This window comes from Rhincodon typus, chromosome 5 (assembly GCF_021869965.1).
Source record: "Rhincodon typus isolate 14 chromosome 5, sRhiTyp1.1, whole genome shotgun sequence".
Lineage (NCBI taxonomy): Eukaryota > Metazoa > Chordata > Chondrichthyes > Orectolobiformes > Rhincodontidae > Rhincodon > Rhincodon typus.
Window position 1 is genome coordinate 55838539 of NC_063336.1, and position 25849 is coordinate 55864387.

Sequence of the window (25849 nt, forward strand, 5' to 3'; positions counted from 1 at the left end):
TTCTGTAAGTACCTTGACCAGTACTGTACACAGTTATCCAGATGTGGTCTCACCTGTACCCTGTATAGCTGAACAATAACACCCCCTACTCTTGCATACAATTCCTCTTGCAATAAACTGTAACATATTATTAACTTTCCTACTTACCGCATACTAGCCTCTGTGATTCATGCACTAAACAGCCAGATCTCTCTGCATTTCAGAGCTCCTCAAACTTTCACTATTTAAATAAAAGGTTCTTTTTCAAAATTATTTCAGCTAAAATGGACAATTTCACACTTTCCCACATTACACTCCACTTGCTAGATCTTTGCTCACTCACTTAACCCATCTACATCCCTGTGTGAGTTACTTACGTGCTCTTCACGACTCACTTCCTTACACATCTTTGTGTCATCAGCAAATTTAGCTACAACATATTCAATTCCTTTATCCAAATCATTTATATGAATGATAAAAAGTTGAGACTCCAGCATTGATCCCTTTGGCACATCACTTGTGACATCCTGCCAGCCTGAAAAAGATCCAATTATTCCTACTCTCTGCTTCCGGCTAGCAAGCCAATCTACCATCCATGCCAATATGTTACCATTACCCACCATCCCCCCACCCCGCCCTTCCATAAACCATGAGCTTTTCTTTTCTGCAATTACCTTTGATGTGGCATATTATCAAATGCCTTCTGGAAATCTCCAAACAATACATTCCACTGGACCCCCTTAATCTACAGTACATGTTTCTTCTTTAAAGAACTCCAATAAATAATTTAAATTTGATTTCCCTTTGACAAAACTTTGCTGGTTTTCTGAAGTTTCACAGACATTGCTAAAGAATTGTTCAACTTCCAATTTGTCATCACTTTTGGCGGAGAACTGTCTTTCGTCCATCAGTTCTCCAAATAGCACAAACAGGACAGGGATTCAGAATTGGGAAAGTACATACACCATATTCCAATGGCATAGTCAGGAAATAAATGTTTACAGCACATTTAACCACACCATCACACAAGCCAACCTTCCTTCCATTGACTCCATCTATACTTGTTGCTGCCTCGGGAAGCCAGCCAACATAATCAAAGACCCTTCCTACCCGGTTGTGATCTCTTCTGTCAGGCAGAAGATACAAAAGCATAAACGCATGTACCAACAGAACAGCATCTTCTCTGCTGTTATTAGACTTCTGAATGGACTTCTCAAATTTTACATTTAATGTTGATCTCACTCTTTGTGCACCTTCTCTGCAGCCATAACATTGTATTTTCACTCTATTCTATTATCCTTATGCAATTTGTATGGTATGATCTGCCTGTTCTGCACGCAAAACAAAACTTTCCAAAACATTGGGGAGGCAGTCAATTTGCGACTGTGTATTTCTTGCCAAAAAAGAAATTGCAGGCAACCACTGAAAATGGAAGCTGGAATGTGAGGGTGTTGGAAAGATTGCGACCGATCAAACACTGACTCTAACACTTGATGTGATCCCCCTGTAAATGGGCTAGCAATCCACCTGCCTGAACCTAGTTTACATCTGATAATTGCGGGCCAACAATAGTTGTAGGACTCCAAATAAAACTTATCAGGTTCACATGCACTGCCATTTTTAACCAATTGTTGAGTGACTTAATGAGTAGCCTTTACAAGACCACTAGTGTTACTGGAGCAGACACTTCAAGCAACTTTTCCTCTTTCTGGTGGATCAGAAATAGTATGTTTGTTCTTCCCGTCTGCGCCTGTCCCCCTCCCCCTCCCCCCAAACATCTCCTCATCCCTCATTTCCCACTGTCTCCAAAACAGTTTTCTAATTGTCCGCCCTCAAATTACTACCCAGGACAAAATGAGCCAGTTCAGCATGAGAACCAGACAAATTCCTGACTCCCCAGATACAGTAAACCCATTGGCAGCATGTTAAAAAGGCCTGAACCTGTAAAGAGCTTAATCAGAGTCAAACAGGCCATTGTTGTTTCTATATTTCCATAATTCTCACTACAATTTAAATTGATTCAAGAAAACTACGGTTTGTTTTCATTTGACAAAATCCCTTGAACAATCTAAACATTCAAATTAATACTGACTTAAAATTTTTGAATCTGTTGTATAGGAGATCATAGCTGGGCACTAAATATTCAGGGTATTTGTTCAAAAGGACAGGCAGGAAGGAAAGGGTGGTGGGGTAGCTTTGTTCTATGGGATAGAATTCACACAATAGTAAGAAATGATTTTGGAATGGAAGATGTAGAATCCATCTATCCAAGTAGTGACAGTATAAAATAACAAGGGGAAGAGACACTGGTAGGAGTAGTCCATAAGTATTTTAAAAGTATATTACAAGGCTGAGATAAACATTTTTAATCAGTAACAGAATCAGTGGTTATGGGGAAAGGCAGGTAAATGAAGCCAAGGATTATCAGATTAGCCATGATCTCATTGAATTCTGGAGCGGACTCAATGTCTGTTCCTACATCTTATGGTCTTATGGTACAAGAAAAGTGTCTGCATTCTCATCTGTGAGACAGAAGATTATGCATTCAAACCATACTCCTGGTCTTTGGTAGTTAAACTAGGCTGATTTTCCAATGCATTACCGAGGAAATGTGACATTGTTGAATTTCATCCCTTTGAATAAGACATTATCCAATCTGTCTGTTCAGGTGAAACATTCCAGAATAGTAGTTAAAAATTATTAGGGAATTCTCCTTATGCCATTGCCGGAAATCTTCTGTCACCAGCATCACAGATAATAAACATGTTCTTTAAAATATAGTAACATAAATCATCTACTGTTCCTGTTCATTTTCACTTTAAGATCAATTCACAACTTTAACACTGAACAATGTTTAACATAATTCCTTGTGCTGTTCAGAAGCACATTTTTTGAAATGCAGTAGGCCCAGTTTGTACTGATAACTTTGGATACTGTGTAAAAACAATAAATTTCAGACCATTTTAGGATATGTAAAATTAAAATGGTCCCAAATTGCAAGAAATTCTATAAGTAAGGTATTAAGCAATTATAAAATATTACTATACAATCCCACCCATTATAGTTGTTTGAGGTACTATTGGTGATAAAACCACATCAAGGAACATTTTTAGGCTGTAACTGTGGAGACAAGTTTTTTTTGTCGTTTGGTGTATGCTAGGATTTCGTTACTCAGTTTGATATATTAGCCCATAATAGTTGTATGCAGCCTACTAAGTAACACTTACCTGATTTGCAAGTGTCCACAAGGTCATCTTCAAGTACAACCAGCAAAGATCGAGGTATGCTTCCCACAGACAGTCTCTGAACCTAATATAAAGGCAGGAAAGGTATATAATGAGTAAAGCAAATCGGTGTTCGGCATGTATGTATAAATCCATTCTCCTGTTGATATTAATTCATATTCTAAGCCTCTAGGCAACATTAAAATTTCTAGATGTTTAATTAGCCTTCCTTTGTTCTGCTAATGTGTTGGAACAGAAAATTAGCTGTAATAAGCCTTCAATTACCAAACTTAGGCTAGTGCAAAACAAAGTCTGTTATTAATTTTACCTCCAAATTGTATACTCTGTTCAAGATTAATAATAGAGAAAGCCTTAACCACATATCAGAGACTCACTAAACAGCTCGCTCCTTTCCCTGCAGTAGAGCAATGACCAATTACAATCAGCTCCAAAGAATTAACCATGACAGAAGGAAAGCAGGCATTTTCCATTCAAGTGTAACTGAATTTTAAAAATTATTTTCAAACAACCTCTCTGCTACCAAAAATGAACAAGTGTGCAAACTCATTCATTCAAACATTAACTGTTGGATTATTTTAAAATGAAAAAGGCAAATGTTATCATATTTTTTGTTTCTTCTCTCTCTCTCTCTCTCTCTCTCCCTTTCAACAACTTATCCTTTTTTACATTTATTTCACTTCTTATACATTTCTAACTTACACTTCCTAATTTAGACTGCTTCAGTTTGCTCCATTATGGAGACTTACCATAGATTACCCTATTCACACAGGTCCCAGATTCCCTATGTTGTTGCCTGTCCCAATTTTGTTAGAATTTGACATGACACAATGCCACTCATTCAGCATAATTTTAAAAAAAATGCAGTCATTTCCCTTGCTTTGCCAGCTTCATTAGTCATAAACTTTCTGCAAAGAATAGCACAGCTGGAGATCAAGAATCAAATTCAGTCTGCCAGCAGGGGAGCTTTATGCCAGCAACACATAACAGAAAATTGCAGTGGCTCCGCCAATTAATTTCTAGTCAGTAAAACATAGATGGAAATTTGTTACAAAGTGTGTGTGCGTGCGCATGTGTGTCTGTGTGTGCGCGTGTGAGTGTGTGAGACTTCAAACACGTTAATTTTGTCCAAAATAACATTGAGACATTGGAAAGACAGCACAGTAAAATAAACAACGTACTATAACCACATAAAGATCTCAATCAAGCAATGTCAACAATTCATTTCACTCGAAAAACACATTATTTGCTGATTAAATCATTTATTGGTCTGAGCTCTCAGATATGTGTGCATGATTAGGACAGGTACATGGTTGAAGCACCTATTAATAATAATAATTTAATTAATATGTATTAAAATAATCTTCAGGGATAAGTAATATGAAAGAATTTTAGAGTATGTTTGAAAGTGAGGTAATTCAACTTGAAGCCAGTGTGTTTAATTTGAACAAAGGAAAGTTTTGAAGTGATGAGGAGCGAGGTGGATTGTGACAGCACATTAACAAAGTGAAACACAGGGAATGTACATTCTTTAAAGAAGTTTTGCATAGTATTGCTACATTCTTCAACACTCAAAATTCCCCAAAGAAAATCAATTTGGCTAACACAGGAACGTAAGAATTGCACAAAATGTGAAGAAAAGTCCCATAATTTTAGCAGAAATAATGGTAAACTTGTAGAGTGGGAGGATTTTAGAAAACAGCAAAGGAGGACCAAGTAAACAATAAACCAAATGAGAATAGATTATGAATGTAAACTAGCAAAAAAGCTTCAATAGTTACGTAAAAAAGAAACTTTTGGCCAAGACAAATCTGGATCAGTTACAGAGAGAGTGAGGAGAATTTATAACGGGAAATAGAGAAATGGTACAGAAGCTAAATTATTACTTTGTGGCTGTATTTAATTGTGGAAGATGCAAGAAATCTGGTCGAATGAGATATCCAAGGTTGTGTTGGGATTAATGAGATTGAAGATTGTAAAGCTTTCCGGACATGATCTTCTATATCCAGAGCATTGAAGCAAACACCCCCGCTTCTCCCAACCCCCACCCCACCCCACCCCACCCCAAACCCCACCCCCCACCAAGGGAAGGAGAGAAAAGATAGTGAATTATGGACCTCTTAGTCTTACAACAATAGTCAGGAAATGCTAGAATCTACTATAAATGATGTGATAACTGGATATTTGGATAATATTGGTCTGATTGAGCATAGTCAGAATGGATTGGTGAATGAGAAATTGTGTTTGATGAACCTACTGGTGCTTTCTGAGATTGTTGCAAACAGAATTGATAAAAGCAAGTCTGTGGACATTATATACTTGGTTTTTCAGAAAGGTTTTGATAAAGTCCCTCATAGAAGAATGGTTAGCAAAATTAAAGTGTATACATAGGAGGTAATGTACTGGCACAGAATAAAATTATCTAACGGGGTGAAGGAATCAACAGGCCATTTTCATATCTGCAGGCTGTGACTAGTGAATCGCCACAAAGATCAATAGGCCATAGCTGTTCACAGTATAGATCAATGATTCTGAATGTGGACCAAAAGTAATTTTTCCAAGTTCCCAGATGAAACAAAGCTATGTGCAAATGTGTATTGTTATATTGATATGCAAAGTGACTTCAAGAGCATTTGAACAGACTTGGTGAGTGATCAAGAGCACAATAAATAGAAAAATGATCTGGAAAAATATGAGGTTAGGACAAACAGATGTGTACAGTAATTCTTCAATGGTAAGAGATCAGAAAATGTACATGTACAAAGGGACTTGGGTATCCTCATCAGTAAATCACTGAAGGCTAACATGCAGATATGGCAAGCTATTCGAAAGGCTTATGATATGTTATCCTTTTGTGCAAGATAATTTGACTAGAGGAATAATGAACACTTACTTCAATTGTACAGAACCTAGGTTAAGCTGTACATAGATTACAGTATGCAATTTTGGTCTCCTTCCCTTAAAAAAAATTACTTCCATTGAGGGAGTGCAACAAAGATTCAATGGAATTGCTCCTGAGATGGTGGGAATTCCTTATGAAGACAGCTTAGGGAAACCAAGCCTGTAGTCACGAGAGTTTTCAAGGATGAGAAATGGTAATCTCATAGAACCTTACAAAATACTTAAAAAGTGATAGATGAGGTAGATGTAGATAAGATGTGCCTAAAGTGGACGATACAACTTCAAAATTAGGGGAAGCCTTAGGACCAAGGTGAGGAAACCTGTTTTTATAACTCAGATGTGAATCTTTGGAAATCTCTACCCCAAGGGACTGTAGAACCTCAGTCATTGACAATGTTTGAATTAGAGATTGATAAATTTCAAATTACCAATGACAGAGAGATAAGGATAGTAAATGAAAAATACACATCCACAATGGATGATTGGCTATGATAAAACTGAACAGAAAAGCACACTTGGCATGCCAAATAACCTATCCTTTCTCCAATATTCTTGAATGAGAATGTGAGTGGGAATCTCAAAACAAGTCCTGAACACAGTTTTTAAATAGCTTTGAAGTTGTCCTAACTCTACAAAACTCTGGTCTATTATGAAATAAAATTTAATTTGGACCCTGTGACTCAACTCCCAACATTTACAATTAACATTTCATATTAAAGTTTAAAAAATTACTGTAAAATGGATATAAACCATTATAATACCATTTACGGACAAAAACATCTATTAGCAAGAATTAAGTAACATATTTTAATATTAACATAGTTTCAGATCACCTGCTCCTGAATTTTGATTTCTTGGTAGTCTTTACAACTGGCAGGAGAAGACATGGACCCAGACAGGGATGTAAATTTCATTGAGTTGCAACCTTCTGGGTTTGGGCAGGATGTAGGACGGCAGGTGGTGTAATACTGTTCAAAGTCTGCAGTCACTGTGAAGATGTGACGGCATTTGTCGCACATATACTCATGTTCAAATTCTAACACCTTCACCATTCCAGTTCGTATGACTGTCCCAATAACGGAGAGGAAATGACTAACATCTCGGGTTTTTGGTATGCGATCTCTTGTCAGTTCAGGACAAAGTGGCAATCCTGACAAATAAGGAAACAAATAACATTCGTGTTTTACTCAAAACATGAAATCACAAATTCATCAATACTGACAACATTTTGTCATTCTCTGTGAAGAAAGAGATTGCATTTATACAATGACCTTCTTGGTCGCGGGATATCTCAATCTGTTTTAATGAACTACATTCGAAGAAGTGTGGTCACTGTTGGAATTTAGGAAAATGCACCAGTTGATTTGGTCCTTTGTGAATGAGATAAACGACCAGAATTATAGTTTAAAGAATAAATATGTACAAATTTTAAGATCAGATCTCCTGCGCTCTTCTACTAAGATTAGAAACTGTTTCATGTCCATCTGTGAAAGTGGGCAGGATATCCATTTGCAAATGCAAAGGCACTTATTCTGTTTCTGGTGTAGGCTCTGAACCTTGCACAGAAACTTGTACCAATACGGCAAGCAGCACATGTGCTGGAATTGATGTGCACGCTGCTCTTCATACTGGACATCTAGGTGCTGTTTAATGCTTAATGTGTGCCAATGAATTTCTAACCTGCAGTTCTACTCAAAATCACTTGTCACAACCAGGTGCAACTTTGAGCCAGTGTAGGTGAAACAAAAAAAAACAAAAAAGACACCAGCACTACACTCAGTTTGCTGCCATCTCTTCCATATTGCCACAAAATAGTTCCTACAGATGATGGTTGACAGACTCCTGTCAACCTCCCCCTTGGCATGTTCAGTAGCTCAGAGGCATTTAGTTAGGAAGGAGGATGAAAGGTGGGAGCTGGGCCCATTCTTGTCTCTGACCTGATCAATTCTGAAGTGAAAAGACCTAGGGATAAGCTTTTTGCCCTGTCACTAATATTTCAAAAATATGTTGAAATATTTTGAAAAGGGACAGTGGGGGCTCTCGTGGTCTCTTCACAGGACTGGTGAGACCCCAGATGTCGTCACTGAATAGGACTTCAATTTCTTTCCTGTACCCAATAATCATAAAAAAAACACAATAAGCAATGAAGGTCAACAGGCAATGATCATACTGCTACAAATTTCAGTTTGCTAAGGAAGTTATAGTTCAGTACTTCTCCTGACCTGAAATTCGCACGTGAACTTTTTGTTTCATCACCAAATTATGTGGCTCTGGATATGACTGCAGAATTGTCATGGCTGCTCTGTGCAGTGCATTGTCAAATATTGGAAACATTTCATTAGGAAATGCATTTAAGTATTCACCAATCTCCATACTGATTTCAAACAGCGTCAATGCATTCACAATTACTGGATAGTGAGCACCAGTATCTGGCTGTTGTAGAATATGGATGATATCATTTTTATGGAGTTCTACAGCATAAGATTCAAATACTTGTCCAATTAAGGCAACTTGTTCTGGATTCAGATGCATCCTTCCTGTTGTAAAACAAAAAAAAGGAATAAAAAGGAATTATGTGTGAAATGTCATATATGTGACAAAAGGACAATAAATGCTGTGACATCATTGGTAAATCAGTTTTATTTGGGAACAGATAATACAAAAGTAGCACTCGTCTTTAAACAAAAGGATTTTTTTTAAAGAATTCTATAACTGGAATAATATGTACTTAATGCAATTATTTAGTTTTAAACTGTTAATATAACTTATCAAATTTATATTGAATTTGATCATAGAGTGCCATGAATACAATTAATAATGATCCTTACAAATATAGTGGCAAAATTCATGGTACCATCACCCACATCAATTCCCACTCTCCCTCTGCAACAGATAGGTTAAAATGAGCTGTTATATATTTATGCTGGTCTCAGCCCAACTAAACTATTTCACAGCACTGTTGCCTCAAAGCACCAGGGACCTGGGTTTGATTCCAGCTTCGGATGACCATCTGTATGGAGTTTGCACATTCTCCCCTGTGTCTACGTGGGTTTCCTCTGGGTGCTCCAGTTCCCTCCCTCAGTCCAAACATGTGCAGATTAGCTGGATTGGCCGTGCTAAATTGCCTATAATGTCCAGGGATGCATAGGCTAGGTGGGTATCTGGGAAATACAGCGGTACAGTGATGGGTGGGGAGGAGTGGTTAGTTGTGGACCAGATGGGCCAAATGGCCTCCTTCCACACTGTAGGGATTCTATGATTCTATGATTTAGAAGCAAAAGTGTGTTCATTCAAATACACTCTGGATTGATTTTAAAGCAATTCAGAACTGGTATTGTTTCCCTGTCACTGTGAATATATTACTCCGCAATAATAGTAGCATTCAATTTCAAAAGCAGTTGTATAGCACACTCTGTCCGTTGAATTATATGTAAATTTAGTGTCAGTTCTATTTGTTAAACTGGTGAAAGGCCCTGATAGACAACGTAATCTTACACCACTCAGACTGCTACAGGCCGAATATTGATCCAATCAGTCACAAAAACTATTTTAATATTTTCAGTCATGAAGAGAGCAAATTATTTTCTATTATTAAAGGCTGTCTGGTAAACAAAGCTCTGGGCAGATACTTTTAAGTGCATCTCCCACATTGGGAAGTGCTGTACCAATAGCAATTGAACTCAGTAACTTACCTTCTTCATTAAAACAAATGTTAGAGCCTGAAATTTAATTAGGCATTAAAAGAAAAGCAAAACTAAAAAATTAATCACAACTATTCACACGTCCCTTTTCTGAATTTGCTTACATATACAATTTGACTGTACATCTTTTGGCCAATGTGAATTTGATCTTAGTTTCTCTTAGTTTGAAGAAAAAAAAATTATTTCTTGGAGTAGTAGTGTCCACTAGCCATGTGTTACAAACCGTGCATGTGTGGTTCACTGTGTTTTCCATGTATACGTGCAGAAATAATCAAAGGTAATAGGACAGGTCAACAGCATGATTAACAAAGCACACTGTTTACTAGGCTTTACTGATAGGAGCATCCATACAAGAGCAAGGAGGTTACAATGAACTTGTACAAGGCACTAATTCAGCCTCAGCTGGAATATTGCATCCAGCTCAGTAGTTGCACTTTCAGAATGACGTGAAGGCAGTAGAAAGGGTGCAGAAGGGATTCATATGAATGATCCAAGAATGAGGAGCTTTGATTATGAAGACAGACTGGAGAAGCTGAGACTGTTTTCCTTGGCAAAGAGAAGCCCAAGAGGAGATCTGATCGAGGTATTCAAAATCATGAGCAGTTTGGATAGAGCAGAGAGGGAGAAACCATTCCCCTAATGGAATTTTCAATAAGTGGGCACAAATATGTAGAAATTGACAAAAGCTGCAAAAGGGATTTGAAGAAAAACTTTTTAGTGCAGTTTTAGCACCTAAAAGTATGGCAGACGCAGATTCAACTGAAGCACTCAAAAGGGAATTGGATAGTTATTTATAAAGGAATGATGTGCTGAGAACCAGGGAGATGGAGAATCGCACTATTCATTCATCTGAAGGGCAGGTGCAGACCTAACAGGCCCAATGGCCTCCTGCGTACAGTACTGGTCTCCCTGCTATAGGAAGGATGTTATTCAACTGGAAAGGTGGAACAAACAGATACATAAGGAAATGCCAGGACTGTAGGGTTTGAGTTATAACAGGAGGCTGGATAGGCTGGGACTTCTTTCCTAGGAGCGTAGGAAGCCGAGAGGTGACCTTATAGAGCAATATAAAATCATGAGGGGCATAATAAGGTGAATAGCCATGGTCCTTTCCCCAGGGTAGGGGAGGCCAAACTAGAGGGCATAGGTTTGAGAGGGTAAAGATTTAAAAAGGACTTGAGAAGTAAGCTTTTCACAGAGGGTGATGCATATATGGAACCAGCTGCCCAACGAAGTGGCAGAGGCCAGTACAACTTTTAGGAGACATTTGGACAGGTAGATGGTTAGAAAAGGTTTAGTGGGATATGGGCCAAACGCAGGCAAATGGGACTAGTTCACTTTAAGAAGCCTGGTCAGCGTAGACGAGTTGGGCTGAAGGGCCTGTTTCCCTACTGTACAATTCTATAATGGCCTCCTTTGCTGTTATATAATGTATAACTTTGTGAACAAAAAAAAATCCAGTCCTTGATCACAGTTTGTATGAATACTACAACTCCCTCCTGTTTTTCTTCCCTATACGTTCATTCCTCCAATTCCTTTACTGTATCACCGCCTCCCTATTAACCGCACATTATTCATTTCCTTCGCAAATATTTCTGTCCCTCCAAATTTGCTCCACTTTTAAAAATCTTTACAAGAAAAATAAAGACGCTTTGCTTCTCTGAAGTCCCGCTAGTGCCCTTGTATGTTTTTTTTTTCTCCATTTTCCTCCATAAAGCAGCGCAGGGTAGCATATTTGATGGGGCCGTACAGCCGCAAATTGTTGCTTTATTGCACACAGATTCCAAAACAGTCAGGGCTCATTTATGCGCAGTAGTTACTCACATTTTTATGTGCAATTTCGATTTACTTCAGTTGCTTTGTCATTTGACTCCAATCTTTTAGCATGTGCCGGGTAAGGTGACGTTAGTGCCGGTTCACTCTAGTAAAGTAAACCCTTCAAGGGCTCTGGTGACAACGATGATTGCCCACCGCTGCTGGTCCGTGAAAGTGACAGCGACCAGGAGGAACAGCCTGCAATCACTTCCCCGTGACGTCACCTCGAGGAATCCCCGGGGCTCGAGGGGAACGGTGACGTAACAGTCGGGGGACCCGGTGACGTCACAATCCTGGGTTGGGGGAGGGGGCTAGTTCCATCACAATGAGGAGGACCCGCGGATCGTGGGGGAAGATGCAATATTCTGCAGGACCTTGTGATTGAATGAATGAATGAAACAGCAAATATCTGGACATTACCTGGAGCGCTCGACCAACGACAGCCGCTGAATCCCCTACTCCCATTCACATCTCCCGCCAGCCACTCCACCACCAAGAAATACAGGAGCCAACGTAATCTATTATTGTGGGTTCCCCTTACTTTTTTTCAGCACCACTTCAATCATTCCTAATGAAGTGCCAAATAATTCATTATAATTTACTGGAATGACAATATTCTGTAGTGAGTACAGTGCAGTAATATTATATAGAAGGAATGAAGCGCACAATTACACCCCTCTAATTCAGTGGTAGGTTCCCAGCCGTGACATTAGCGCGCGCTCATTACGATTTTTCAGTTTCGTTTACGTAAAAAAGTTTTAACGATTTTGAATATCCGATGTTTTGTTGCAAATATGTGCATTTTTAATTTTGAAATGCATTTTCTGTTCTAAGGTGAATTCTCAGACATAAATTGAAAGGATTAATTGGATAAAGGAAAGAATTTGTATTTCCGCACGCCTCCAACTTCAGGACGTATCCGTCATAGTTAATAAAAGTCTTCTGAAGGATAGTATTGTAGATAATACAGTCGGCACATTGCAACTAACAGAACAGCAGCAATGTAATCAAATAATCTGTTCCAGTGCTATTGCTGGTGTGTGTGTGTATAAACACCAGGGGGAAGGCCTTCAAAATAGTGCCTCAAGATCTTTTGTGGGTCATCAGAAAAACAGCTCTGTGTTCAATTTCTCTTTAACTCTCATTTTCAAATTCCTCCGCTGTCACAACTTGCCCAGCCTTTTCTGCTTTCCTAGTCATCATTGCTCCACTACTGGGGGCTATGCTTCCACGTGCCGGGACCCCATGCCCTAACTCCCTCCCTGCACTTGGCGAACTCTTTACCTCCCTTTCCCCTTTAAGACATTCCTTAAAATCTATCTCTTTAACCAAACCTCTGATCATCTGAATAAATACTCTTTATGCGTGGTTTGGTGTCATACTTTGTTTTGTAGTGCTCCTGTGTAGTCCTTTCCATTACGTTAAAGGTTTTTAATATATATTCATGCATGAGATTTGGGCATTGCTGGCCAGGACTGCATTTATTGCAAATCCTAGTTGCCCAGAAGACAGTTAAGAGACAAACAAATTGACCTGGAGTTAATGTAGGCTAGGCCAGGTAAGAATGGCAGATTTCCGTCCCTAAAGGACATGCGAGATGGGTTTTTATGACATTTACTGCTTTTTATTGAATTAAAATTTCACTATCTGCCATGTTGGGATTCAAATCCATGTGTGCAGACATTAATCTGGATTATTAGTCCAGTGACATCACCACTATGTCACTGCCTCCCCTACAAGGATACAGAAATACAAGCCATTGTCACGAGCATTGCTTGTTAGGTCAACATTTGTTGCCCATTTATAACTGCTCTTGAGAAGGTGATGGTGAGCTGCTTTCTGAAACTGGTGCACCACTGGAATGTGATGTAGGTACACCCACTGTACTATTAGGAAGAGGGTTCCAGGATTTTGAATAAACATTAATGAAGGAATGGTCAGATAGTGACTCTGTCAGAGGGGGAACTTGCAGGTAGTGTTTTTTCTTCCATGCATTTGCTGCCTTTAAGGTAGTAGACAAAGTGGGTTTGGAGGTGCCTTTGAAAGAGACTTGGTGAATTGTTACAGTGCATCTGTGCAGCAATGATGGATTCTTACCAGACTAATGTCAGCAGAGGTCATATCTCAGCCCAGGATTGCACTTGACGGCAACCTTTTGACTCCCAGGCAAATTTGGATGAAGGAAGTGAGAACGAGAAAAAAGTGGGGATGGAAGAGAGAAAGGATGGCCGGGGACAGGACAGAAAGAGAGGATGAAAGAAGAAGCAAGTTGATGAGAGGGAAGAGCTCTGGGACAGCCGAGAGGAGGGAATGGGAACAGGAGAATAAGGGTGGCCCAGAGAACAGGAAGGTGGATTTGAGTGAATTGGAGTATAGCAGATGGGGAGAAGAGGAGAGGAGGAATGATGGGAGTAGAGACAGATGAAGGTTGGAGTACGGTAGTGAGAGGAGAAATGGAATGGCGCGGAGGGGCAAAAAGATAGGAAGGTAAGTTGTTATTTCTGCACATAGGGCTGGGGAGTGTGATTGCTCACACTGAATCTTTTTCAGAGCTGGCAAATCAGTATATCAACATCTAACTCACATGGACTGACTTGGTGGCACAGTGGTTAGCACTGCTGCCTCATAGCACCAGGGACCTGGGTTCAATTCCAGCCTTGGGCAACTGTCTGTGTGGAGTTTGCGCATTCTCCCTGTGTCTGTGTGGGTGTGCTCTGGTTTCTTCCCACAGTCCAAAGATGTGCAGGTTAGGTGGAATGGCTATGTTAAATTGCCCATAGTGCCCAGGGATGTGTGGGTTAGATATGGGAAAAATGCAGGGGTAGGGGAATGGGTCTGGGTGGGATGTTCTTCAGAGGGGCAGTGTGGACTTGTTGGGCTCAATGACCTGTTCCCACACTGTGGGGATTCTATGACTTGCATAGAGATTCCTGTTGGCCTCTGTCAAATGTTACAAATATACTCTTCTGAAGTAAATTTTGGCTGTACATACAATTACTGTATGCTCAGCCTAAATGTGAAAGAGGCTTCATAGTGTGTCTGTATGTTGACTGCCACAGCATCCTCAGCAAATGTCTTTCTGCTGTTGCCAGACCATCTGCTTCAAGGTGGGAATCTTTTATCTTTGTTACTATCTGTAAGACCTTCTTCAGTTCATAGATATCTTTTAGTCAACCTTTTTGGTCATGTTATTACATACCTCAGGAGCAGGTGAGACTTGAACCCAGGCCTCTGGCCCAAAGGTAGGGACATTACCACTGCACCACAAGGACCTTTGCTTCTGTTTATAATGCTGTTTGTGTAACAAGGAAAATGAGAAACTTGTGAAGGCAAATATCATCCTTTTGCAAGATGAAGCTCAGTGCATTGTGATGGACAAGGTTCTGAAACAAATTTCTTGAAGCTTTATTTGCATAAGGCTCATTTCAAATGTGGCAGCATCTCATTTTTTTTAAAAATGGCTCATCTGAAATAATCCTCATTTCTCCATGGCTTCCACTCACCGTACTTGTACAATTTCTTCCAGCCTCTCAGATCCCTCATCTCAAACATCATTCCCTAATTCTAATGCAATGTGTGTATCTTAACTTTGAGTATGTCTCAGATTTACTTATGAGTAAAACAACCAGGGCAAAAATATTATTACCTGTATTGGATTTATGTTGTAATGAGCTACCATTCCTCATAGTACACAGGATGATTTTGTGTATCTTTTTGTATTTGGACAAGGTTGTGTATTTTTAATACACTTCAAGCACACACTAATGAGACAACAGATAACTTACATTGATTTCCAGGTGTATATGTGTATGGAGAATTTGAAATGTATTTCCCACTGTTGATCATTGGAAAGATTGCAGGTGATAAAGAGACAAAGCAGAGATTGGAGAAAACGAGATATTGCTGAATGAGGAGTGAAACCTGGAAAGAAAACAAGGAAGATCAGCAGGAGATGGGGAAAAAGAGGTGTGGGATCAATCTGGAAAGGAAAAAAATAACTACAACAGCCCACAGCAGAGAAAATGAACAGTAAAGAAATAATGGGACCTGTAGAGAGACACATAGTGTGATGACAGATGGCGAAGTTGCCTTTTTAAAATCCTATGCCAAAACAAATGTCTATCAATGCAGTCTTCCAGCCATTTGAAAACTGCTGTGCAAATCTTGGTTCCAGCAAATATATGTAAACTATGGGATTGCAAAGTTACACAACTACATTTTTATGTTCAACACCCTCCCTAAGGGTATTGTGGATCTACTTTCAGCACGTGGACTAAAAAGGCAGCTCAACACCATCTTCTCAAGGACAACTAGGGATGGGCAATTAATGCTGGCCCATCCAGTGATGCCCATGCCCATGACTGAATTCAAAACAACTCACGTTTAAAAGTTCTTTTGTCAAACCTTTCAGCAATTTCACAATTAAATTAATCACAATTAGCAATACCAAAATCTAAAAGAAATCAGATGATGCAGGACTCCAATTTAGTCTCCATAAAGATCCGACCGTTTGTAGCATATCAGCATCATTTTTAATTATCCATACTGTGTGTGAAGACCTGAATTTCCAACATATATCGGCGCGGTTCAGAAATCTATGTAAATCTAATGTATACCTGACTCAACTCTTGTAAATCTGCACTGAAATGTAATAATGAGCTTTTCCCATGGAATCTTTCCTGTCATCATTTTATCTTGGAAAACCATAGCTTTACTGTCCACAGGTATAGGTAGGAATCATATAGTGAGAAGTGTGCCGCAATTAGGTGACAAGTGCATTGAGGCCCATCTCAAAGTCGGGCTTGTCTCATTCCATCTTTTAGGTTTTTCACAGGTGTCATTGGCAAGATTCTTGCCCGGCAGCAGCAAGATGCTAGTTGATGGAATCATTGGTTGTTAACTGCCCAGTTAATGGCATTTAACTCACCTCATTAATATTCAGCACCCATCTTACCAAACTCATCAAATAAGTTAGACATCAGGAAAACTTGATATGGAAACGAGAGCCAGTACCTGGCAGATTCTGTTCACCGCTTGCTCTAAATGACCTCCCGTGTTGGATACCAGGCACCAACAATCTTGGGATACAGTCCATAGGCAACAGTTACTTGCACCCCACATCCACAAATATTCACATCCAAAATGTGCCAGCCCTTAAAATGCCTCATGGCACATCTCAGATGTACTTGCAGGATGATTCTGCCACACCTCGGGTTGCACCAGAGCTATCATTGAAATGCCAAACAAGCACGCTGAGCTCTTGAGGATATGTACCTAGCTCGTGGAATGCACCAGGCTCTATCTCCAGGCTATTCACTTGATCTCATAGTGCTCATTCAATTTGAGCCAACCTGGATGCTTCCTGTAACCTTGCCTTACATTGCCTTCTCTTTCCTTAATGAGCCTTACCTGTAGGCCAGGCTCAAATTACTTTTGTCTTGCCATTACTGTTTAGCACAGACACAAAGCTAGAGAGCTTGCACAGTAGTTAGCAGGCGGCAGTCAACTCAACGGGCCTAGCCTTCACTCAGGGGGTCCCTGCAGAGTAAATCAAGGACAGACTCTGATACCAGTCCAGGCGCAGCTTGGGGTGGTCAGAGTCAGGATACCTTCATCATAAGGATGAGGATCAGAAAGTTGGGCAGCCTATCACCCATCTCGAGTCTTTCTGTCCTATCATGGGTTGGTTTTCCCATGGATTGTGAGAGAGGCCAGTATTACAGGAGATGAAGGTGGTTAGCACAGTTGTTACCTTTGGTGCACGTGGGAGGTGTCCTGAGAAAGTTATTAAGCAGCACAAGGAGCATGCAGGGTTAGTGGTTTTAAGGTTTGGGTGGAGATGTGTGAGTAGGGAAGATGTTGCAGGCAACAATGAGAGTGGTAGAGCATTAGCCTTAGTGGGACGTGGATACAGTGACAGAGATAGAGTGAATATGAGGTACTGGAGAGAGGATAGTCCCAGCAGAGTGGAGAAGGACATTGAACTTCTTTCAACAGTACTGGACATTCCTCCAGATGACTGAGATTGCTTTCTCCTAGGTGACACCCTCAGAACAGGATGGCATGGTGCGGAGTCGTGGCATCCACTGTTAGTGCTAGGCGGAGAGGAAGTTTGGTGTCAGCACTACCCAGTCCAGCAGGACGTCCATGTCCCTGCCCACAAAGTGAGGCATCATTGTTCTATTAAATTCAATTCAATTAAATTCTCCCCCTGTCTTCCAAGTCAGGAACCTTGAGAGCATGTCCAGACTGACAGTGGTTGGCTGAGTGTACAATAAACTTTTAAAGATGGCATGGCCACAACAGATGCTGGTCTTTTGGTATTGCTGAGTATTATGAAAGTTGTTCTGGGCATAACATGTGGTAAGACAGGGTGGAAATCAGATGTGTGAGACATGATAGCGCAGGCAAATTATGAGATGAGTTTGATGAGATATGGTGACATAATTCAATAGGCCTCACAATGAAAAGCACTCCAAACAGCTCAACGCAAATTGGACTTAGCCGGAAAGAGTGACATTCCAGCCCAATTTCTGACAAACTAAAAGGAAGTGGAAAATGAGCTTCCTTTTCATTAATACATTCTTAGAAATTTGCTACCAAATAATTTCCATAGATGTTTATTGATATGCATGATACATATTACTGCACATGGAATGAAAAATATTTTTCTTTACCATATATATTTGGTCATTAATTTGGCCTTCGAGAAGCTAACAATAAACAAAACACTAAAACAAATAATAACTTTTTAAAAATTTGGAGAACTATTATTGTATTCAACATGCTTTAGCATTAATCCACAGAATGAAAAAGACCCAAATGAAATGGACATCGAAATATTATTGCAGTTTAAAATTAGAGGAATTGCTGTGCAAATTATACCTCAACCATCTTAATTGTTTAAAATTAGACTTCGCTTGTCATTCAAGACATGGAGAACATGGGGAAGGAGGCCACCATTTTGTCGAAAGCTAGAAAGATCCTCCTTTATATTTAACTCTTCTATTTTTAGGACCTGATTTCGTAATCTATCTTTGCATCCAAACTGGAAAATTCAGCAAAACTGGAACAATCTTGATGAGCAATACTAAAACTCAAAAGGATGGATTCAGTCTCACCCACTGGCTGGGCAAGTCTGCAGGGAACTCCTATTGGATTTGTATAAAATCAATTGAAATCTAGGCAATGAAGTAGCCACCATTCAGCTGCCTCCATGACAGAGGATCTGGGACACTGTAATCAGAGGTTGCCAGTCGCTCAGTACTACCAGTGGGAGCAATGCCTGCTTGCTCCAATCCACTCACCAAAGGTCTAGAAATTGTGCAGAGGGGTGGTGGGACTCTGGTCCACCAGCTGGAGATCCAGTGAGACCCCCATGTCCACTCTTTTTTGCAAAGAAATGTTCCACTCAACTCATCCATGGGTCTTGCCCAAGGATCATGAATTCCCAGTGGGTGGAAGTCCTGACTGTCAAGAGCTGCCAGGCAATCCGATGTTAGCGAGGGCAGTGTTGTGGCTCTCAGATGGTATCTCCCTTCCTTTGAGTGAGGCCCTCATGCCTACTGGCTGCCCGCAAGCGAACCTGTGCTTGTCATGGTCCTGGCATGGTGAGCCACCCATCTACCACTGGTTGTATACTAGCAGAGACAGGACAATACCCTTCAATGGGCATCAAGTGGGATGTAATTAGCATAGGGGCTAGAAGGTGATCCATGGGTTTCCATACCTTGGACACAATCAGGCTCAGGCAGGAAGATGGTGGTGCCACCAACAGCCACTTGCTGTCCTGATTAAATCCCCTTGTCACCTATCTCTCCATGCAGGAGGGCCCAGCATGGGACCCACACCAAATAAGTGAGGATCAGGTTGGTGTCATGAGGCAGGGTCTGCAGGCTTTCAGATGCCCTCACATTCCTTTGCTCCCCATTTCCCATTTCTGTGCTTTCCAATTGACTGCAAAGGGACTGAGAATGAGGGTGATCCTCACCTACTCTCACCGTCAGTCTTTCTCTCACCTTGGGAGGCCACTGGTAAACCCATTGGGGTTTGTTGTACTGCCTGTGGTCACAGAAAAGCCATGTAGCCATCATTAAATCCCTGAGCACTACTGAATGGCAGTGACCTTGGGGATCATGGATGTGAACTAGCTCATTAATGAACCAATAGATCATCCACCATTAGTGGCCAGGAACAGCCATCAGACCCTTTGAACTCTCAACTATATTTTGGGAGGGTTTGCCACCACTGGGAGACTGTTATGCATTCCCCATACTCCTGACCCCAGCCCCGCCAGCTCCCTGGTTAAGTTGGCTCAGCTGTCATAGTCTCCACCATGAAGGCCTGTATTAAATCCAGCCCTAACTGATTAACTGGAATGAATAATGTCAACCTTGGGCTCTCTACTGTCAGCAACTTAAAGAAGATTAAAACCTTCCGTAAAAATACTTTAGCTCTGTCTTCATTTTTCCTCAACATGGGATACTGCCACCCCACAAGTCCATCTCATTTCCTGCAGTTTTGCTTTCACTCTCTTCCTCTGCTTCCCAGACCAGGATACAATTCCTCCTGACCCCCACTTTCCATCTAACTAGCCTGCTTGTTCAATGGATCATTCTTTGCCATTTCTGTCACCTTCAGCATATTACCACTGCCAAATGCATTTTCCCAGCCCTCTTAATATTTCAAAGGGACCATTCCTCGACAACACCCCTGTCCATTTGTCCATCATCCCCAACATCATGTTCCTTCTATGCTAACACATGAGTTGTGACACCGCCCATTATAACCTTGCCCTCACTGTCCAAGACCCTAAACAATCCTTTTAGGTGAAGCAGCAATTTAACTGCACTTCTCTCGAGTGTTTTACAATGCAGTATGTTCTATACTGAGGAGAAACAACACAGATTGGGTGAGATTGCTTTGTGGAACATCTTTTTTCAAGCCATATGCTAGTTCCTTAGCTTCTATATACCTGTCATTTTAATTCTCCATCTTGCACCCATTCTGACCCCAGTATTGTCAGCTAATTGCAACGTTCCAGGGGAGTTCAGCACAATATTGAGGAACAACTCAGCTTTGGATGAGACACTTTATCTTCTGAGCCTTCTGGACTCATTGACTTCAACAATTACAAAATGTTATCTCTGTCCTTATTTTGCTTCCTTCATCTTTGCAAGTTTTGACTTTACTATCCTGTTTTTCTCTTTATTTTGCATTTGTATAGCCCCTGTTTCTGATTTTGCAATTTACTCCTTCTTGAGAGATATCTTTAGATTCTTCATTTGTTTGATTATCTCATGCTTTGGCTTTGCAAAATCAGCTCTTGTCATTTCATCTAAGCTGTTTTTTTTCAAATAACTCCACAGAAGCCAGTATCCTGTTACCAAGTCACTCTTTATTTACACGTGGAGAGTTCTTGACACTGATACATCTCCCTCAGAGCCAGCTTTCAGAGGGAACAGAACCTCTGACACTCCTGTTTATATCTGTCAGCCAGGGCTCCCTGATTGGACCAGGTTAACAGTCCCAATCAGGGAACTCATATTCTATGAGGCCCACTTGGCTGACCTCATTACAATCACTACATCCCTCCCTCTCTGAGACCAAGAACAGAGGCCAGTTCTTTTCTTGTAGCTCATCCTGGGGTGTTTTAGCACTGGGTCAGGCTCCTCCAACTCTGTCTTGGAATCGGACTGTGTGTAAAGCACAGTAGCTTTTTGTGTCTAAAGCATCATGGAAGAAATTCATTCTCTTCTTCAGGCAGCAAAGGCATTGAAGCAGTGACACCCACTGTGTCCGTCTCACATTCCAAGGAATCCTCAATACTTGGTGGAGAGGGAGAACCCACAGGTTCTGGAACAGTCAGAAAAGCTGTCACGGAGCCGGGCATGTTTTGCTACCACGCTGTGAGTTTGCAGCTTACATATGGTCCATGTGCTTGTTCAGGACAGTCTCACCTGCCTGAACTTTATACAATACTGGACCTGACCTCACGTTCACCCATGCAGGACCTTTACCTTGGTTCCTACACCAAACGTCATCCCCGAAGCAAACTGTCTCTCTCGTTTTGCGGAGTGTCATGTCCAGCATCGGTGTTCCTGATGCTGTTTCTCCCTACCCCCCTCACCCCCCAGTCTGGGAAGATCAGATTTAACCTAGTGCAGAATCTTCTCCCCATTAGCAACTTTGCTGGAGCTATCCTTGTAGTTTCCTGAGGGGTGATCCTACAATTAAACAGGAACAGGAACAGGGAAGCTGTAGGCTGTTTCTTCAAGCCTACCTTCAAATTTCAGCCAATATCTGGTGGTGACCTTTGCTCTGGACAATCACTCTTCCACCCTGTAATAATAGGCCATCCTCTACCATGATCTGGCCTCTCTGGGTCCAAAACGGCTTCAATTCTGGTGCTTTCTGCATCCAAAGTTCGATATTGGCAGCTGTGGCTGGAAGTGTGTTCAGAAAATTTAAAATCATTACAGGCTCTTCCAGTGACTGTACCACTGGTGATGTATCTGACAGCAGGAGGTGGCTCAGTGCATCTACATTTGCTACTTGGCCTCCCATTCAGTGTTTCAACTTGTAATTATACGCACATAGTATTAATGCCCACCGCTGGATACAGCCTGAAGCTACGGGCGGCCATGCCTTGTCTTGTTTAAGTAGATGTAGCAGGATTTTGTGGTCCATTGTTATTACAAATTTCTGTCTGTAAAGGTGTTGCTGGAAGGTCCTGACTCCAAATATGACTGCCAAATCTTCCTTCTCTATCTTGGCGTATTTACACTCTGCATTAGTTACAGTCTTGGATGCAAATGCTATTGGGCAATCCTCTCCATTGGGCCACCTATGGGCCTAATATTACCCCGATGCCGTACAGGGTGGCATCACATGTCAATACAAGATCTAACTTAGGATCATAGGGTGCCAACTTAGAGGATGATAGCTGTTTCTGAAAGCTATGGCATGGTTACACGACCGTTTCCAAGGTTGACCCCCTTCTAAGAGTTGATGCAAAGGTACCAGGGTGGAGGCTAGGTTATGTATGAACTTTCCATAATAATTCACCAGCCCAAGGAAAGACGTAAGCTCTGGTACTGACATGAGAGCCGGGGCACCTTTGATCACCCTCTCTTTATCTTTCAACGGACATAACCCAGCCTAGTTGACTCTGTACCCCAAGTAGGTCACTTGGCTTGACTGGAACAGCTCAATGGATGTCCACTTCCATTGGAATACAACTGCTGCAACTCAAATGCTCCACCTGCCACCTTTTCCAATGACAAAGCCAGTTGCAGTGCCTGTTTGAAGTCCAGTTGGACTTCATTGATAGGCGCTTTGGCGTGGTTATATCATCAATCTCACATACGGGGATCCCAAACAGTCTCTCAGCATTGCATTCAGAGCTAAACCAAAGTCACATGCCTCTGCCAGTTGTTTTAAGCTAGTCACCTGGTTCTCGAATTGCTGAGTAAAACTGATAGTGTCTCAGAATTAGCGGGGGCTTGGGGTCGTAATACTCAACTAAATCCATCAACTCCCTGGTCTCTCAGGGAAAGTTAGGCTCCTAATAACCAAAAAAGCTGTGGGTCCACAAGCTGTAGGAGAATTACTTGTTGCTTTTCAGCTGCCCCAGTGTCATTTGCCTGGAGAAAATAGCACATTCTATCCAGATACTGGGCCCAGTCTTCAATGGCTGGGTCAGCAGAGTTAAGCTTCGCAAATAACATTATGATGCCAGAAATGCTTCCCTTAATCCAAGGACAACTGTGTGCGAATGAATTTCTTCAGAAGCGTGCTTTTCTGTCATCATCACTGAAAATTGCCACAGAGACCCATATCCTGTCACCAAGTCACCCTTTATTTACATGTGGAGTGTCCTTGACACTGATCCAGCTCCCTCAGAGCCAGCTCTCAGATCAAACAGGATGTCTGAAACTCCTGTTCTCTCATCTGTCAGCCAGAACCCCCAGCACCAATCAGGGAACTCATATTCTATGTTGCCAATCTGGCTGATCACATTATAATCCATCAGAATCCTACCTTTTGGCTATTTTTATTACCCTCCTCTTTTTCACTGTTGTTCAAAACTTCTAATATTCCTACTCTGAGTGAATGTTCATCAACTTTAAATGTAAACTGAGTTTCTCTGTGCTCAGATACTGCCAGACTTTTTTCATGGTACCCCTACAGTGTGGAAACAGGCCCTTTGGCCCAACAAGTCCACACTGACCCTCAGAGCATCCCAGCCAGACCCATCCCCCTGTAACTGACCTAAGCTCCACAGCCCTGAACACTACAGGCAATTTAGCATGGCCAATCTACGTAGCCTGCATATCTTTGGACTGTGGGAGGAAACCAGAGCACCCGGAGGAAACCCACGCAGACACAGGGAGAATGAGCAAACTCCACACAGACAGTCGCCCGAGGGTGGAATCGAACCCGAGTTCCTGGCGCTATGAGGCAGCAGTGCTAACCACTGAGCCACTGTGCCACCCCAGTTTCTCCAGCATTTTCTGTTTGTTTCAAATACTCAAAATCCACAATATTTTGTTTATATTCTGTATGCTCCAAATTGCTTTCTCAATCTGCCCTGCCACTTCCAAAGATGTGTGCACACATACCGCCAGGTCTCTCTGCACCTGTACTCCCTTTAAAATTGTAGTTTTTGTTTTACATAATCTCTTCTCATTCTTCCACCACAATGGATCACTTCACTAATGAAGACAACTAGATAACTTCAAGGATAATAAATGATCTGCTAGTCTTTGGAGTCTGTCTAATTTCAGTGACAAGTAAGATGAGATTTAAAACCTGTTGAGAATTTCCAGCATTTTCTGACTGTAGTCCTGAAATGTCTGCCTATAGAAACTAGAAATTTCTGAGACTTTGTTATTACTGGTTAGATATCATCATACCATTTGAAATCAGCACCTTGGTATCATTTTATAGTTTCCAGGGTGATCAGTTCGGATTCGGTCTCCTGAAATATGTCCAACAGTTTCTCTGGGATCAAAGATAATATACCACATTTTGGGTTGAATTTATTCATGATGTTTTGACACCTCTGCTTCATTATCACCTTTTGCTGATCAGTTGTTTTCCTAAGTCTGAGTAGATGTGTTTGTTTTAGTTATAGGGACTGTGAGTGAATCAATGGATGTAGTAGTATGGGATGCAGTGCCGTTTATTTCAGGCATTTTCTTTCTTACACTGGCACTGATTCTGTATCTATAGACACTGAACAGAGTCTATGATAATGGTTTGTTGCTCTTTGGGTCAAGTTCCTGCCAAACAATTGTTATTTTTCTCTTGGGCTTTTCATTGGATCAAGCTTTTTTAATGCCATCTGCAGTTGGAGCCTGACAGGACCTTTTCGCCAATATTGCTGCATTGTAAGGAGTTGGAAACTTGAGATTGTCAACGCTTTTGCACTGCACATAATTCACAAATCCTTTCAAAGGACCATATTCTGTTTTCTTTTTGTCATGCACATCTATTACTGTGGTGTAAATATCTTGCACATTGATCACTTTAGTTTTTTTGTCTCTGTTCTCGTGAAGGGCTGCATTAGCACAGATAAATAAAAATATGCCAATTCCCAAAACGAGCGGCCCTAAGATCTTCAGTTTATCAGAACGTAGATAGCTGGCTACAAATTCAGAAATAATCTCCAAAGATGAAGTGTCAGCTGTTGTGTTGTTACTGGTGATGTTTCGAGACACTGCAATTGTTTCGGGAATCTTGTAGGCCATGGGCCAGTAAGCTATTAGTACCATTGCAATTCCCCACATCATTACCAAGATCCCAAAAGCAGTAACTAATCCTGAAATGGAGCATAACTTCAGTTTGGCTTTCACCATTACCACATCATTCTTCTTTCTTTTGTACATTTTCCTTTGGTGTTTAATTGCCAGCTCACAGGACTGGAAGGAATCGTTGGTCTTGGCTGTAATATGCAGAAGACCTCCTGTTGTTATCATAATTGATCCACGTAACAGCTCAATCTGAAAGAAAAACAATGTTAATTAGTAAATTTATAATGCATAGGCTGTGGAGCACCCATTATGAGGATCTTCTGCTCTCCTAATCTCCATCACTGCTTTGATATTAAAAAAACTTTTCATTTTATTATTATAGTTGGTCAGCCATGGATCAGTGCGTAGGACCTTTGGTTCTGAGTCAGAAGGTTGATGTTTCAAGCTCCACTCA

The 25849-nt window shown here is 41.0% G+C and overlaps 2 protein-coding genes across 2 annotated transcripts in view; both read right to left on the reverse strand.

Moving 5' to 3' along the window:
* mcm9 (minichromosome maintenance 9 homologous recombination repair factor) overlaps window positions 1–11851 on the reverse strand; it is a 56525-nt gene extending 44674 nt beyond the window's left edge. The window contains exons 1-4 of the mRNA XM_048597030.1: window positions 11648–11851; window positions 8345–8659; window positions 6956–7272; window positions 3207–3288 (exon numbers count right to left, since the gene is read on the reverse strand). Coding sequence (XP_048452987.1) covers window positions 3207–3288; window positions 6956–7272; window positions 8345–8654 — 709 coding nt within the window. The 5' untranslated portion in view covers window positions 8655–8659; window positions 11648–11851. The remainder of the gene's footprint in view (window positions 1–3206; window positions 3289–6955; window positions 7273–8344; window positions 8660–11647) is intronic.
* Window positions 11852–24741: 12890 nt separating this feature from the next.
* LOC125483148 (transmembrane protein 200C-like) lies at window positions 24742–25620 on the reverse strand. The gene is given in 1 exon segment (XM_048597031.1): window positions 24742–25620. A coding segment is annotated over 1 exon segment (879 nt).
* Between the last annotated feature and the right edge of the window lie 229 nt (window positions 25621–25849).